The sequence below is a fragment of the Lycium barbarum genome, chromosome 8 (assembly GCF_019175385.1).
Source record: "Lycium barbarum isolate Lr01 chromosome 8, ASM1917538v2, whole genome shotgun sequence".
Taxonomy (NCBI): domain Eukaryota; kingdom Viridiplantae; phylum Streptophyta; class Magnoliopsida; order Solanales; family Solanaceae; genus Lycium; species Lycium barbarum.
Genome location: NC_083344.1, coordinates 20,574,385 through 20,592,874, shown reverse-complemented (window position 1 = coordinate 20,592,874; position 18,490 = coordinate 20,574,385). Strand labels below are relative to the sequence as shown.

The window sequence follows — 18,490 nt, the reverse complement described above, 5'->3', positions numbered from 1 at the left end:
GCGAACAGTGATTCTATTGCTGATGAAGAAATAGAATTCTTGGTTCAGTTATCCACCTTAACGACAGAAAATAGGATTGATCAAATTCTATTGAGTCTGAATCATAGTGATCATTTATCAAAGAATGACTGGTTATGAAATGATTGAACAACCGGGACCAATTTACTTATGATAATTAGTTGACATTCATAAAAAGTATCTAATGAATTATGAGTTCAATCCATCCTATTTAGCAGAAAGAAGGATATTCCTTGCTCATTATCAGGCAATCACTTATTCACAACCTTCGTGTAGGGAAAATCATTTTCATTTCCCATCTCATGGAAAACCCTTTTCGCTCCGCCTAGCCTTATCCCCCTCTAGGGGTATTTTAGTGATAGGTTCTATAGGAATTGGATGATCCTATTTGGTCAAATACCTAGTAACAAACTCCTATGTTTCTTTTATTACGGTATTTCTGAACAAGTTTCTGGATAACAAGCCTAAAGGTTTTCTTCTTGATGAGATCAATATTGATGATAGTGACGATATTGATGATAGTGACAATCTTGATGCTAGTGACGATATCAATCGTGACCTTGATACGTAGCCGGAACTGCTAACTAGGATGAATGGGCTAACTATGGATATGATGCCGGAAATAGACCGATTTTATATCACCCTTCAATTCGAATTAGCAAAAGCAATGTCTCCTTGCATAATATGGATTCCAAACATTCATGATCTGGATGTGAATGAGTCGAATGACTTATCCCTCGGTCTATTAGTGAACCATCTCTCCAAGGATTGTGAAAGATGTTCTACTAGAAATATTCTTATTATTGCTTCGACTCATATTCCCCAAAAAAGTGGATGTCGCTCTGACAGATCCGAATAAATTAAATACGTGCATTAAGATACGAAGGCTTCTGATTCCACAACAATGAAAGCACTTTTTCACTCTTTCATATACGAGGTTATTTCACTTGGAAAAGAAAATGTTCCATACTAACGGATTCGGGTCCATAACCATGGGTTCCAATGCATGAGATCTTTTAGCACTTATTAATGAGATTCTATCGATTAGTATTACACAGAAAAAATCAATTATAGACACCAATAAAATTAGATCCGCTCTTCATAGACAAACTTGGGACTTGCGATCCCAGGTAAGATCGGTTCAGGATCATGAGATCTTTTTCTATCAGATAGGAAGGGTTGTAGCACAAAATTTACTTCTAAGTAATTTCCCCAGAGATCTTATATCTATCTATATGAAGGAGAAATCAAATAATGAAGGGGATTCTTATTTTTACAAATGGTACTTCGAGCTTGGAATGAGCATGAAGAGATTAACAATACTTCTTTAACTTTTGAGTTGTTCTGCTGGATCGGTCGCTCAAGATCTTTTGGTCTTTATCTGGACCCGATGAAAACAAAAGGATCACTTCTTATGGACTCGCTGAGAATGATTCTGATGTAGTTCATGGCCTATTAGAAGTAGAGGGAGCTCTGGTGGGATCTTCACGGACAGAAAAAGATTGCAGTCAGTTTGATAATGATCGAGTAACATTGCTTCTTCAGTCCGAACCGAGGAATCCCTTAGATACGATGCAAACGGGCTCTTTTTCTATCCTTGATCAGAGATTTCTCTATGAAAAATATGAATCGAAGTTTGAAGAAGGGGAAGGAGAAGAAACCCTTGACCCGTAGGAGGATTGATTCAATCACATAGTTTGGGCTCCTAGAATATGACGCCCTTGGCCCTTTCTATTTGATTGTATAGAAAGGCCCAATGATTTGGGATTTCCCTATTGGTCCAGGACATTTCGAGGCAAGCGCATCATTTATGATGAAGAGGATGCACTTCAAGAGAATGATTCGGGGTTCTTGCGGAGTGGAACCATGCAGTACCAGACACGAGATAGATCTTCCAAAGAACAAGGCCTTTTTCAAATAAGCCAATTCATTTGGGACCCTGCAGATCCACTCTTTTTCCTATTCAATGATTATCCCCCTGGCTCTGTGTTTTCACATCAAGAATTATTTGTAGATGAAGAGATGTCAAAGGGGCTTCTTACTTCCCAAACAGATCCTCCTACACCTATATATAAACGCTGGTTTATCAAGAATATGCAAGAAAAGCACTTCCAATTGTTGATTAATCGTCAGAGATGGCTTAGAACCAATAGTTCATTATCTAATGGATCTTTCCATTCTAATAATCTATCTGAGAGTTATCAGTATTTATCAAATCTGTTCCTATCTATCGGAACTCTATTGGATCAAATGATAAAGATATTGTTGAGAAAAAGATGGCTTTTCCCAGATGAAATGAAAATTGGATTCATGTAACAGGAGAAAGATTTCCCATTCCTTTATGTGGCCATGAAAGAGGTATTAAGTGTAACAGAATTGACTGGGTGGTATAGTCGTGGAAACGCTTGTTTCTTCCATATTTTGGACCTTAGCTCCATGGAAGAATATGTTACTGCTGAAACACGAAAGAATTGAAATCTTAGATCAAAACACTATGTATGGATGGTATGAACTGCCTAAACAAGAATTCTTGAACAGGAAATAATCAGTTCAGATATTCACGACCAAGAAGTATTGGATTCTATTTCAGATAGGCCCTGAAAGGAGAAGGAAGGATGGAATGCCAAAAAGCGTCTATTATATTGAATTTACTCGATAGTCCCCATTTTGGGAATGTCCAGTGCCAAAGTCACTGAATGGGTAAGTCGCCAATCCCTGGACTATGTAATATACTTTATCTGCTGGGTTACGGGCGAGCATTTTACCAGAGGTTTCTAATCTGTCCTTGTCTGATTCCTGTTGAAGCATATACTTGGGGGGTGGGTGCAAGGAGGATAATTTAAAAGCAGACTCCCTATTCATTAGATAGAGAAGGTCACCAAGATTTCGCGATCCGCTGTCGAATTTATTCCAATTCCAAGAGCTCGGATCGAATAGGTATTGCTCGGATCAAATCGGTATATCAATACCAATTCAATCCGAGCTCTCTTATTGAGATTGCTCATTCAATGATCATTCTCAATATTATGCCTTGAAGAGGACTCGAACCTCCACGCTCTTTAGCACGAGATTTTGAGTCTCGCGTGTCTACCATTTCACCACCAAGGCATCTTGAAAGTGAATCATATTCCATAAATATGATAACTATCTAGTGTGATGTATGGAATATATGACAAAGGTGGATCTATTGATCGGTCATGTCATATAGACCTGAATTGGACATCTAATTACTTCGATTTGAATTATCCGGAGAATGCAATGCCTGATATATATCAAAAAGAAGGACAATCAAACCTATTTCTCAATTCACTCAAAGAGGTGAATAGGGTCCCAATAACGATATGTAAAAAACAAGTTCGATTACGCGTATTCCTAATCCTAAATGGAATGTAACGATGTAGGGATCCATATGTAAACATAGTATCTATTTAGATAGGCTCGAATGACCCCTTCTCATAATGAGAATGTATATAACCCTATTCTGGCCCGGTCCAGTATGGAATGAACTTATAATCATGGAATCGACTTGATCATCAGATTATAAGTTTATAACCCTAGCCCATTCCCATTTTGGGTGGAAAGATTTGCTAATTCTTTGATTCAAGTTAGTAAGAGGGATATTGAACTAAGAAATAGATCCTAGAAACTAAAAAAGGCTATCCTAAGCAATTGCAATAATCAGGTTCATTAATATTCCTGGTATAGTATATGATATCACATATACAATCATACTCAATTCGATGGAATTGTTTGATCTTAAAGGGGATCTTCTATAATTTCGCACATGAGGGGTTATTTCTTGGTTTCGTCCAATCATTAATAACTTGATTACTTTTAGATAATAGTATACAGAAACAACGCTTGTATGACACATTACTAATTCTCCTGGCGTAGACCTACTTGTTGTTAATAGATTGGTAAGGGTATTGTTCTAATAGATAACTCTTCTATAGATTTTATTAATATCTGAGCTCATTATTTTACCCCCATCTATCTGAATGATCGGCCTCAACTCAGGAGGAAGAACTGGTAATAGACACAAAACCATCCATTCTAGCTCTATATTTGTTCGAATAAAATGCTTAACCAATTCCATGCGTCTAACCAAAAAGTCATCATGGATAAAACTACCACTCTTTTAATTGGCGTCTAACCATATTATTCTCACTAGGGCTAGGGTTGGTCTTTATAATCAATCAGAAAATGAACCGATGTGAAGATCTTAAATGCAAGAGTGAGTTTGCCCTCGTGGAAAAGAGCCTCTTCATTGCAAGTGGATATTATCCAACCTGCGATCAGCTATGATATACTCAAATCTTTTCACCTCCCTCTTCGATCAATTCGTAAAACGTTCCCTTAGCAGTTGACATCTTAACAGAGTCCTTCGATCGGGGTTCAAGAATCAGTTTTCTTTCTAAAAGGGCTAAATTCACTTATTTTGGCTTTTTTACCCTATATTGTAGGGTGGATCTCGAAATATATGAAATATGTCATTCTCTATGCACTAAATGACTTGTGTTGTACTTGACTATGTGTTTGTGGTGATGTGGGATGTGTTGGTTCTATTTGTTGTATTGGGATTGGTTGCAATATACATTTTCATGGTAATATTTATAATCCATGCTAGGACTGAATTGGGTTTTTGTGTTGTGAATTCCATATCTTACTTATTGGCATTGTCACTTGCGATAAATTATTCTTTCATTCAGACATTCATACTTGATGAAAGAGTTATGGAAATGGATTCGGAATTGAAAGAGTTATAGAAACGATTTTTGAAATGAAAAGAAAGAGAAAGATGAAAGTAAAATGTAATCTTTCTATGATCCGAGGTTTATTCCGGATATGTTGATAAACCCACGACCTGTAGTCCAACCAGGGTGGCTGGTACATGTACTCCGCGGGTCCCCCATGGGTCATGACAATTGAAGAGACAAATGCTTATAGCATGTGTGTACAGATATGAGATATTGGCCATTGCATTGCACGACATTTGCATTTTATTTGCATTGCATCCTTATTTATCGCATCATATATTGTCGTATCCTAGTTGTTTGGTGTTACACTTTGAGTTGTTATCCATGGATGGGGTATTTCCTTGAACTTGTCATGCTTATGGATTAGGAGCTTCACCTAGGCTATGACTTGTGATTCGGGGTATTTTGTGCCTATTGATGATTGATTGATTGCCTTACTTATTAATTTCTATATTTCATATGCGTTTACTAATCTTAGTCAGCCTATGATGCTTACCAGTACATGTAGTGTACTGATTCTACTCTTGGCTACATCCTTTTTGGGGTGTAGAGTTGTTCCAGGTTGAAGTTCAAGTTATCGGGTTTGGTTTCGAGGTTATCACGGAGATGTTCTGGGTGAGCCACTAGCTGGTTCTACTTCCGGAGTCTCCTCATGTAAACCCTATCTATGTTTATGTATACCCTATCTATGTACTCTTCCAGACAGTGTTAGTCATTTGAGAATCTGTATGTCTTTTTTCAATTCTTGTAAAGTGTTATAGAAGCTCTTATATCGTGTAAGACCAGATTTTGGGGATCTTATTTATAAAAGTCTTGTTTATTTCGTTGCTTATGTCCTTATGGGTTATTTATTGCTTCTAATTATTTACATTTTGCAATTGTTTTCTAAAAACAAGATTTGGAATTGGAAAATGGTACGGCTACCAAGGAGAATAGTGTAGGTGCCACCACTACCCGCAATTTGGGTCGTGACAGATAATTACATTTCTGGACCGCTCAGAATAATAATAGCAAGCAAATGTATAGGTTTTGTATACCAGTACATATGTCCATTTGTGTATACCGGTACATATGGCCATTGCATTGCATAATATTCACTTGCATTGCATACATTTCACTTGCATCGCATACATTTCACTTACATCTCGTGTTATTTATACTTGTGTGACTTGACTTCATGCCATATGTGTCCTAATTGATGGAAATATTGGATCTTTGTAACTATACTTCTCTTAATTAATGGAAAGATCAGATCTTTATACCTATACTTGTCCTAATTGATGGAAAGATTGGATCTTTATACCTATACTTGTCATAAGTGATGGAAAGAATGGATCTTTATGCATATGCTTGTCCTAACTGATGGAAAGGTTCGATCTTTATACATATATTTGTCTTAATTGATGGAAAGATTGGATCTTATACCTATACTTGTCCTAATTGATAGAAAGACTGAAGCTTTATAATCATACTTGTCTTAAATGATTAAAAGATTAAATCTTTACGATTATACTTGAAAAGGAATAGACTTTATGAACCGATTGAGTTGTGGATATGTTCTTTACTTATTGAATGCTTATAACTATGGACTTAAAAATAACAAAGAAAGAAGAGGATTATTGGAAGTACCAACCCTCGTCAGCACTATAGTTTAGGGTCGGTCAACGATACTGCTGGGTACACGTGCTTCCTGTTGACACCTAATTTTTGACCTCCAATAATTCTATTTAATTATTCAGAGTTTTAGAATCACAAATGGAGTGAGATATGTATTTTTCTAAACAAAAATGACTTTTACAAAATTATTTCGACAGTATAAAATTATTTCGACAATATTTGGCCATTTCATTTGGCTAAATGAGTTCAAACATATATTGTAAGTTGTTTAAAAATTCTTTGCATATTTTATTATTAATATTAAGGTATTTGTCAAAATTTAATCCAAAGTAGTTCAAAATAATTATTCAATTATTTGTTTAAATTATTAAATATTAAATTGACAAATATCTTACTCCGTTAAATCAAGAAAATCACTTGAAGACACATGTATTGGACCCAAGCTTCTCAGATCATTCTCCTCTGAGTGTGCATATTGAAGATCGAACATCCACAAGGGGTAAACCATTCAAGTTCTTTGACTGTATGATGAAGCATCGTCAATTTATGGAACTGCTGAACAAGGCTTGGTCTCTCAATGCTTCAGGGGATTCAATGCAAAGATTATGGAAGAAAATCAAGAATGTGCAGTTAGCAATGAAAGAACTAAACACGAGAGAATATTGCAGTTATGAATTGAAGATTCAAAATGCTAGAGAGGAACTGGCAAATTTGCAAGCTCAAATGGGACAACCTGGAAGCTCCTCATCTTTATTTGATGAGGAGAATAGATTAAAAGAAGAGCTGGTGAAATGGCATTATGTGGAAGAGAGTATTTTAAAACAAAAATCAAGAGTTCATTGGCTCAAGGAAGGATACACAAATGCAGCATATGTTTTTGTATGCATAAAGAATAAAGCAGCTCAAAATATGATCAGAAGTCTGAAAACTGAAATAGGCAATATAAAGGAATCTGAAGCTGAGGTGGAGGGGGAGATATTGGCATTCTATAACAAACTGCTTGGAATTTCAGCTGAGTCTCTACCATGTATTGATGAAGCTGTCATGAGATCAGGATATACATTAGACAGGAACCAACAGTTACAATTTATTACCCCCATCACTAGAGCGGAAATATTAAAGGCACTGAAGTCAATAAAAGATAGCAAGGCCCCAGGAATAGATGGCTTTAATGTCAAGTTCTTTAAGCATACTTGGCCAGTAATTGAAGAGGATTTTTTCAACCATGGCACATTACACCCTCCAATCACCTATACCACTATTACTCTCATACCTAAGGTCAAACATCCTTCAACAATAAAAGATTTCAGACCAATTTCCTATTGCACAGTGGTCTACAAGATCATATCCAAAATTCTCATAGCTAGACTACAATCAGTGATGAATGAACTAATTTATCCTACACAAGTTGCATTTGTGCCGGAGAGACTCATTTCCGATAATATAGTACTCAATTATGAGCTTGTGAAGGGGTATGGGAGGAAGAATATCTCTCCAAGGTGCATGTTGAAGGTGGAAATGATGAAGGCTTATGATTCTATAGGGTGGGCTTGCATAGAGCAGATTCTGGTATGTTTGGACTTCCCTGAAGTATTCATAAATTGGATCATGCAGTGTTTAACATCTGTAGCCTACTCAATAATAATAAATGGGAAGCCATCTGTTCCATTCCAAGCAAAGAAATGACTTAGACAGGGAGGCCCAATGTCACCCTAGTTATTTGTGCTTGCCATGGAATACCTCTGTAGGCTACTTAAGCAGTTAAAACAAGATAGAGAGTTTATGTTCCATCCTAGCTGTGCTAAACTCCAGGTAATTCAACTTCGGTTTGCGGATGACCTTCTGTTGTTCAGTAAAGGAGATTAGGGCTTAGTTTAGAAACTAGATGCCTATTTTCACAAATTTTCTAGTGTTTCTGGGCTCCAAGATAATTTGCAGAAGTCCTCCATTTATTTTGGAGGTGTGAAAGATAAGATCCAGCAGCAAATGCTTGAGGTACTGGGAATGACAAAAGGGACTCTTTTTTTAAGGTAATTAGGTGTATCTTTAAGTACCAAGAGACTGTCCTTGGTACAATGTCAAACTCTTCTAGACAAAATGCTAGGAAGAATCACTTTCTGGATTGCAAAACTCCTCTCCTATGCTATGCTGGAAGAGTGTAGTTATTGCAAAGTGTACTTTTCTCAATCCAGACTTATTGGTCCCAAGTCTTCTTGCTACCAAAGAAAGTTGTAGAGCAGATTATAAGGATTTGTCGAACCTTTCTTTGGACTGGAAATATAGAACTATCCAAAAAAACCTTGATAACATGGGATAGGATGTGCTTGCCCAAGAGCGCTGGTGGATTGAACCTATTGAACATAGGCTTATGGAACAAAGAAGCATTATGCAAACTTTTATGGAACCTGAGCAACAAGAAATACAAATTGTAGGTGAAATAAGTACGCTTATATTACATAAAGGAAGGTACTACCAATGAAGAAATTACCACACGGGCCTACTGTATAATTAAGAAAGTATTCAAGGCAGTATCATATATGGAGGCAGCTGGACTGAATGTCGAAGATGAACTTAAAGTGCAATCATTCTCTATAAGGCAAATGTACTTAAAGCTAATGACAACTCTGCTAAGAGTTGGTTGGAGAAAACTGATATATAGCAATCCTTCTCCTCCAAAGTGGCTATTCATGGGCTATTTGGTGGTGAATGGTATAGTATATAGCAAAGATAGGTTGATCAAATGGGGTATGGATATGGATCCCCTTTGCCAGCTACGTAAAGGGGTTGCTGAGACTATAAATCACCTGTTTTTCACCTGTCTAGTTGCTGCAGCACTGTGGAACAAGTTGTTACAGTGGCAAGGCATTACAAGACAATGTTGGGACTAGCCAGTAGAATGTGCATGGATCGAAATGCATCAAAGAAATAACAACCCAAGTTTTGTCATATATCACATGACACTAGCAGGCTGCATTTACCAAATTTGGAAGGAAAGGAACCATGTGAGAATAGTGCTGATACGATAGTAAGAATAATGGTGCAGGAAGTGTTTTTTCGAGCAAGTAGGAAGGCTAAACTAGAAAGTACAATAGCATCTCTTTATTATTATCCTAGCTAGATAAGATGTAGTTATGTAGAATCAATGCCATAGCAGATCCTGGGACTATGTCCAGTGTACTGCTATTTTGTTTTTCTGAGCTATAATTTTCCAGTTGGTAATAAAATCCCTTAATTACCAAAAAAAAAAAATTATTAATTAAATAGATAATCAATTATGTCTTAATTCTATGATATAGTTTGCTACAATTGCAATTATTTCCAAAATTGACTAAAACTTGATTTCCTGTTATTTGTTTGAGTTAGTTGTGGCTATAATTGAAAGAGTCAATTGCTTGCTATGTGTTAATTAAGGCTATAATTGAAACAATTGGTTCATCTTTTGCATTGGTCATTTTATAAAAATGGTTAAGTAGTTAAAATGTGGCCGAAATTGAATGTTAGTTAGCTTTAACACGGTTATTTGTCAAAAAAATCAATAATCCGTTTTATCCCTTTCTATATTCATGTATAAATATGTATATCCGCGTAATGTGTATGTAAGTTGGGCCCATTTTCCTTTCTTTTAAAAAAACGGTCGAGCCCAGTCCATTAGAAACCATACCCGACCTAACTTTGCAACGCATACATACACAGATATTGAGCCAAAGAACCCCTTTGTTCATAGACAAGGGTTTCATACGAGAAAACCCTAATCTCCGCCTCCCTCTCTTTACAAAAATGGCGAAAGTACTATGCGTTTCTGTCATATACAGACTATGCGTGGTCTTTCGGGTAAAATATTAAATGTTCTACCCTTTCTCCACTGAGTCACCACCAGAAAAAGGTAAAACCTCACCCTCACCCTCTCTCTTACTTTTTCTACGAATTACGGTCAATTGAGTTGAAAACCTTAATGGGTTTTGTTTATATCCGATTTTTTGAATACTCGATTTTGTCATGACCAAAACTAATGAGTTGTGACGAGTGTCTGACCTCTAGTGACCAAGACCCCTATACTCATACCTGAATCTTACTAAACAGCAAGGGCCTATAAATGACTTAAACTGATCTCATAATTAGGCGACATCATGAACTCTGAACAATCTGCATATATACATAAACATGCTGAAGAACAGTGCAAGCCAACTAGGCTACTATATATACTGTACACAAAAGAATAGAAGCCGACAAGGCTACATCATCTGACTAATACATACAACTATCTACAGATCTCTACTGGAATAAAATTTGTAGAAAGGACGGGACCGGGCCCCGTCATACCCATATGCATATACATCTCAAAAGGAGCATACCAAAACTGACTACAGCTCCGAATCAAATGGAGCACACTGACCACTGCTAGATATAGAGGTCCTACTGAGCTGGACCACCTGTCGGTCTACTTGAACCTGCGGGCATGAATGCAGCCCCCCGAGCAACGGGGAGTCGATACGGATAATGTACTGAGTATGTAAAGCATAAGAACAACATATATACAAGAATCATGAATAAGATCTGAACTCATAAGCAGAAATGACTATCTGCATGTACTTGTATGAACTAGTATCTGTATGTATCTACATAAATCTGTATAACTGACAATACCTCTGTGGGCGCATAATATGCATGCTCATGCCTATCAATGTAGGTCATACGTATATATATATATATATATATATATATATATATATATATATATATATATATATTTGTATGCGTGTATAATGCCTGTCAAGCTCTATGGCATCCCATCATATCATATCGGCCTCTCTGCAGCCATCATGATATACATTGTTGCGGTACGTGCAGTCCGATCCTTATATTATCATCATGGGGCACCAGCTGATCAGGTGGTAATGCGTTTATAATGCCTATTCCTCTTCTCATACCCAACATATATCTAATATTCGCGTATATAACGCCTTCTGGTCACGGGTCAATGTACATAGATATATAATGAATGTAATGCATGAATAAACTGTATACATAGAACTGGACCCACAAAACTGGACCCATGAACAGAAGGAATTATCATAAACGGGGTACATGAACATCAAGGACAGAAGTACTACTAATGCTTCTAAGAGTATAGTAATATGGAAGCTCCCTTACTCGCTTGTTGACTCATATCATAGGATCATGCCAAAAGAAAGAAAGGATAGCCTTAACATACCTTGAAGTATATCCAATCGTCCCACTTCTACCTCTCGAACTTATAAGTCTACAATCAAGATAACATAGGCCTTAATTATACTATTTACCTCGCTTACTAACCATTCTAAATACGAATAGAGCTTAACAAATTATGGGCAACATTTCCCTTATAAGCTTAACAACCCTTCAACTTCTCATTCAATCCAACATCGACCACAACAACAATAACAACACTTATACATAAAAATATACTCAAATATATTCCCAATCATCTCTTAAAATAGCCCCAAATTACTATATTAACCTTCATCAACTTACCACTAACAGAAATACCCTTTCTTTGCTTAAAACCACTAAGATCCTTGATAAATAACTTAAATACAAGGGTAGAAATCATTTGCATACATTGAGGGGCCTAAGATTCCAAGGATCAACTTCAACTCCAACTGCCTAAGCTTTTTAACTTGAAGAAACCCTAGAAACAACCTCCTTCTTCACAAGCACGGGTTCACGGGGCTCGAATTTTATCAAATCTCCATTAATAATGATGGAAAAATATTGGGAGAGAAAATAACAGGGTTTTTCTAATTTTGAATGGAGGAAAATGAGAAATAAAGTTGTGGGTCATATATTTATACTTGGAAATAAAAAGCCCCAGCGGTACGGTTCGATGACCGGGTCGATGACCCATCGACGTGTCGACGGTCCGTCAACTTGCTCCGTCGACCTGCGCCTGCAGATTCAAGGCTGTGAAACCCTATCGATGCCGCACAACGACGGTCCATCGACCATGTCGACGAGCCGTCGACGATGACTGGTGTCTGCAGATTTTCTCAGATTCATCTCAGATCGCGTCTATTCGATTCGTTCAACTTCTAATCCTATAAATTGTCAGGAACACCTGTTGGTACCTTTATACACGGGGTAAAACATTTCTACCTCCAAACTCGGGCTCGAGTCTCTATTTCAACGGCAAACACTTTCTACCTCCAAACTCGGGCGCGGGTCTCTATTCCAAAGGCATACCCGACTAGGAAACTATAGGTTCTCCTACGACGAAAACGAGAGGTGTACCATTCCCCCCCCCCCCCCCAGGAACATTCGTCCTTGAATGTTTGAACAAATCATGAGCTATAGAAATTTCGGCAGAGTTTCCCCTGTACTTATACAACCCAACCTGCACACAACAACCCAAAATAATGCCGCACAGGGCCACATACTACTACATATAACACCATGGCCTCACACGACCAATCACGATAGTTGAAAATGGAATAATACCTGGGGGAGATGATGCCTCAGACTGAACCTCCTATACTGCTGGAACAAATGTGGGTAATTACTCTTCATTGCTTCTTCCACTTCCCAAGTCACTTCCTCAACATTCGTATTCCTCCACAAAACTTTAACGGAAACTATATCCTTGATTCGCAATTGACGAACCTGTCTGTCCAATATAGCCACTGGAACCTCTTCGTATGATAACTACTCGGTCACCTGGATATCATCTACTGGTACAACTCTTGAAGGATCTCTGATGCATTTACAAAGCATAGACACATGAAATACGGAATGTACGGACTCCAACTCAGAAGGCAATTCTAGCTCATATGCCACCTTACCCATAATACAAATAATCTGATATGGCCCAATATATCGAGGGCTCAACTTACCCTTCTTACCAAACCTCATCACTCCTTTTATAGGTGAAACTTTTAGGAAAACCTAATCACCTACTTCAAATTCTAACTTGCATCGCCGATTATTCGCGTAGGATTTCTGTCGACTCTGAGTTGTTAGAAACCTTTCTAGGATCATTTTCACCTTATCAACTGCTTGCTGAATTAAGTCTGGGCCTACTAACTGATTCTCCCAGACATCAAACCATCCTGTGGGCGACCTATATCTCTGCCCATATAAGGCCTCATACGGAGCCATCTGAATACTGGAATGGTAACCGTTGTTATATGCAAACTCGATAAGAGACAAATGATCATCCCAAATACCTTGAAAGTCAATCACATAAGCCCTCAACATATCCTCAAGTGTTTGTGTAGTACGCTCCGCCTGTCCATCTGTCTGCGGGTGAAATATAATATTAAGACTCACCTGAGTCCCCAATCCATATGAAAAAAGACTTCCAAAATTTAGCTGTAAACTGTGCTCCCCTATCTGAAATAATGACAGTAGGAACACCATGAAGTCGTACAATCTCTTTGAGATAAAGCTTTGCATTATCCTTGGCTGCATAAGTAGTTCTGACAGGCAGAAAGTGGGTTGACTTCGTGAGCCTATCAACTACAACCCATATAGAATCATACTTCCGCGGAGTACGGGTAAACCTGTAATGAAATCCATATTAACTACCTCCCACTTCCATGACGGAATCTCCATAACCTGTAATAGACCTCCGGGCTTCTGATGTTCTATTTTGACCTGCTGACAATTTGGACACTAGGCAACAAATTCAGCTATATCTCTTTTCATACCATCCCACCAATAAACTTCCTTGAGATCACGGTACATCTTTGTTGAGCCTGGATGAATGGAATAGCGAGAGTAACGTGTCTCCCCCATAACCTGCTGACGGAGTCCTACAACATTAGGAACACATAATCTACCTCGATACCTGAGTACTCCATCACTTGTAATCACAAAGGGTGTCTTTTCATTCTGAGGTGTTGTATCTCGATAATGAACTAGAACAGGGTCTTCGTACTGACATTCCTTTATTTCTGCTACCCAAGAGGACACCGCGGTGTCTTGAACAGTAACTCCTGCATCACTTGAATCTATCAATCGAACTCCGAGGCTAGTTAATCGATAAACTTCACAGACCATTTCTTTTCTCTCTGGAGGCACATGTGACAAGCTACCCATAGATTTATGACTGAGGGCATCGGCTACTATGTTAGCTTTCCCGGGATGGTACAGAATATCCATATCTTAATCTTTCATCAACTCTAGCCATCTCCTATGAAGCAGATTCAAGTCTTTCTGCTTAAAGATATACTAGACACTCTTATGGTCAGTATAGATATCAACATGGACACCGTATAAGTAGTACCTCCATATTTTTAAAGTGTGAATCACTGCCGCTAGCTCAAGATCATAGGTTGGGTAATTCTTCTCGTGCGTCTTCAGCTGTCTAGAAGCATAAGTAACAACCTTACCGTGCTGCATTAACACACAGCCCAATCTAATGCTTGAAGCGTCACAATATACCACATAGCCATCTGCTCCTTCTGGAAGAGTCAAAACATGTGCTGAAGTCAGCTTACCCTTCAACATCTGAAAACTCTGTTCACAAGCCTCTGTCCATTGGAACTTAGCTGATTTCTAAGTCAACTTAGTTAATAGGGCTGAAAAAGAGGAAAATTCTTCTACGAACCTCCTATAATAACCTGCCAAGCCCAAGAAACTGCGTATCTCGGTTGGGGTCGTGGGCCTTGGCCAAATCTTCACAGCCTCGATCTTCTGGGCATCTACTCTGATGCCTTCCTCTGAAATAATGTGACCCAGGAAAGCCACAGAGTTCAACTAGAACTCACACTTAGAAAACTTGGCATATAGCTCTCTTTTTCGAAGAACTCCAAACACTGCATGTTCAGCCTCCGATGATGAATAGACCAGAATGTCATCTATAAACACAATCACGAACAAATCTAGGAAGGGTCTGAATATACGATTCATCAAATCCATGAATACGGCTGGGGCATTAGTTAGCCCGAACGACATAACACGGAACTCATAGTGGCCATATCTAGTCCTGAATAGCGTCTTCGGAATGTCCTCTTCCTTCAGCCTAACCTGGTAGTACCCTCATCTCAAGTCTATCTTCGAGAAATATTTAGCACCTTGCAACTGGTCAAATAAATCATCAATCCTCGGGAGCGGATACTTATTCTTTACAGTCACTTTATTCAATTGCCTATAATCAATAAACATTGGCAAAGAGTCATCCTTCTTTCTTACAAATAACACCGGTGCTCCCCACGGCGATGTACTAGGCCTGATAAAGCCTTTTTCGAGTAAATCCCGCAACTGCTCTTTCAATTCTTTCAACTCCGTAGGTGCCATCCTATATGGAGGAATACACATCGGCTGCGTATCTGGCAATAAATCAATAGTAAAATCAATCTCTCTCTCTCTCTCTCTCTCTCTCTCTCTCTCTCTCTCTGGAGGAATGCCTAGAAGCTCGTCTGGGAACTTATTAACCACAGGAACAGACTGAAGAGTCGACGACTCCGCTTGCACATCTTGAACTCGAACTAGGTGAAAATATACCCTTTTTTGATCATCTTCTCTGCGTTAAGGTAGGAAATAAACCAACCCTTCGGCGAAATGAAATTACCCTTCCATTCAAGAACTGGCTCATCGGGAAACTGAAATCGAACTATCATTGTTCTGCAATTAACATTAGCATAACAAGAAGCCAACCAGTCCATGCCTACAATAACATCAAAATCAATCATATCTAACTCAATCAGGTCCGCTACGGTATGACGATTACAAACTATAACAACATAGCTCCGGTATATTCGCCTGGCTATAACCGGATCCCCAATTGGGGAAGACACCTCAAACGGTCTAATCGACTCGGGCTCTATCCCAAACTTGCCAGCAACAAATGGTGTAACATATGATAAGGTGGAACATCGATCAATCAGTGCATAAACATCATGGGAGGAAACTGATAATATACCTGTAACAACATCAGGAGACGTCTCACGATCCTGTCTACCGGCTAGTGTATATACACGGTACTGAGGACTGCTCCAGCTGGATGCTCCACTCCTCCCTCTACCTCGCCCTGCTAGCGTCTAAAAACTTACCCTGAAGGGTGCACTGCAGAAGAAGAGCCAGCCACAGACCCTGTAGGCTGAACCATACCTGTACCAACCCTCATCGGGTACTCCTTCATCCTGTGGCCTAACTTACCACAAGCATAGCAACTATCCAACCCCAATCGACACTACCCAGCGTATAGCCTACCACACTGAGCACACCGTGGCAAGGGTGGCCTGACTCTGGCCGGTACGGAGAGCCTGATACCCTGGAACTCTGGTCCACTCCGGAATAATAAGACCGATCAAACCTCGGACCTGAAAACCGTGGAGGTACGCTCTCTATCGAATGGAATGGATATCGGGGATACTTCTGTCGCTATCCTCCCCTAGACTCACCCCCAATATCTAAAAATCTGGCCCTCTTGCCATGGCCCCAGTCACAGTCTGTCTTTCGCTGACGCTTGCGTTCCTCTAAATTTTGTGCATATGCCTGTATACCAGAGATATCCATGCCCGGCTGTAATGCAGTAGTCGTACAAGCATCTATCAAATATGGCCCTAGACCAGCCACAAAGCGATGAACTCTGTCCTCCATCTCAGCCACCATAGCTGGGGCGTATCTAGCCATAGAATCAAAATACACGCAATACTCCTGGACACTCATGCTGCCCTACTCAATACGTAAACACCTGTCGGCTCGGGCTCGTCGGACTTCTGGAGGTAAATAATGGCAAATGAAAGCATCTGAAAACTCTCGCCAAACAACTGGAGGGGCATTCTCTCCCCTAGGTAGCTCCCAAGTCTGATACCACTGTACTGCAATATCACGAAGCCTAGACGAAGCCAACTCCACAGACTCATCAGCGTGCATAACCCTCAAGGTCCTCTACATACCATCAATGAAATCCTGGGGGTCCATATTTTGCTTTATGACCGAAAACTCTGGAGGACCTAACCCAAGGAAGGACTTAACCCTCGAACTACCGGCCTATCTACCTGGTCAACACCAACTCCCTGCTGCTGAGCCTAGGTGGCTACTAATCTGGTCAATAACTGCACAGTATCCCGCACGTCCTGGCTCGGTACATCCGGCTGAGGAACTGGGACAGGTGCTAGAGGCGGGGTATGTGATGTCTCATACGACCCCTCACTCTGAATCTCATCCTGGGCCCACGTAGGATGCTGAGTATGGCTAGTGTCCTCACCAACAGCTCTCTTGCCCTTCTGGGTAGTCGTAACTTTCTTTCGGGGCATCGCTGAAATCAGAACAATTAATCAAAAAGCGAACACTTAACACAGGGCTCTATCGCACAATCTAAGAAAGAAAGAATGACATCATCCTAAATGTCCTGCAGCTTTCTGTTTATAAGTGTGGTGCATAACACGCCCATAAACAAGAATCTACTAGACACGGTCCGTACATAACCCTAGGATGGAACTGCTTTGATACCACTTTTGTCACGACCCAAATCGATGAGTCGTGACGAGTGTTTGACCTCTAGCGACCAAACACCCCTATACTCACACCTTGAATCTTACTGCACATCAAGGGCCCATAAATAGCTTAAACTGATCTCATAATCAGGCGACATCATGAACTCTGAACAATCTGCATATATACATAAACATGCTGAAGAACAGTGCAAGCCAGCTAGGCTACTATATATGCTGTACACAAAAGAATAGAAGCTGACAAGGCTACATCATCTGAATAATACATACAACTATCTACAGATCTCTACTGGAATAAAATTTGTAGAAAGGACGGGACAGGGCCCCGTCATACCCATATGCATATATATATCTCAAAAGGAGCATACCAAAACTGACTACAGCTCCGGATCAAACGGAGCACACTGACCACTGCTAGATATAGAGGTCCTACAGAGCTGGACCACCTGTCGGTCTACCTGAACCTGCGGGCATAAACGTAGCCCCCCGAGCAACGGGGAGTCAGTACGGGTAATGTACTGAGTATGTAAGGCATAAGAACAGTATATATATATATATATATATATATATATATATATATATATATATACAATAACCATGAATAAGATCTGAACTCATAAGCTGAAATGACTATCTGTATGTACTTGTATGAACTAGTATATG

At 39.3% G+C, this 18,490-nt stretch overlaps 1 protein-coding gene, 1 non-coding gene and 1 pseudogene across 2 annotated transcripts; 2 read left to right on the top strand and 1 right to left on the bottom strand.

Moving 5' to 3' along the window:
- LOC132607749 (protein Ycf2 B-like) overlaps window positions 1-2,334 on the top strand; it is a 7,755-nt pseudogene extending 5,421 nt beyond the window's left edge.
- Window positions 2,335-3,045: 711 nt separating this feature from the next.
- Window positions 3,046-3,126, bottom strand: TRNAL-CAA (transfer RNA leucine (anticodon CAA)). The gene has a single exon. It is a non-coding gene; the product is annotated as a tRNA-Leu (tRNA).
- Window positions 3,127-8,929: 5,803 nt separating this feature from the next.
- Window positions 8,930-9,280, top strand: LOC132607748 (uncharacterized). The gene has a single exon (XM_060321832.1). It carries the CDS (start codon window positions 8,930-8,932, stop codon window positions 9,278-9,280), a length of 351 nt encoding a protein of 116 aa, XP_060177815.1.
- Window positions 9,281-18,490: the final 9,210 nt, after the last annotated feature.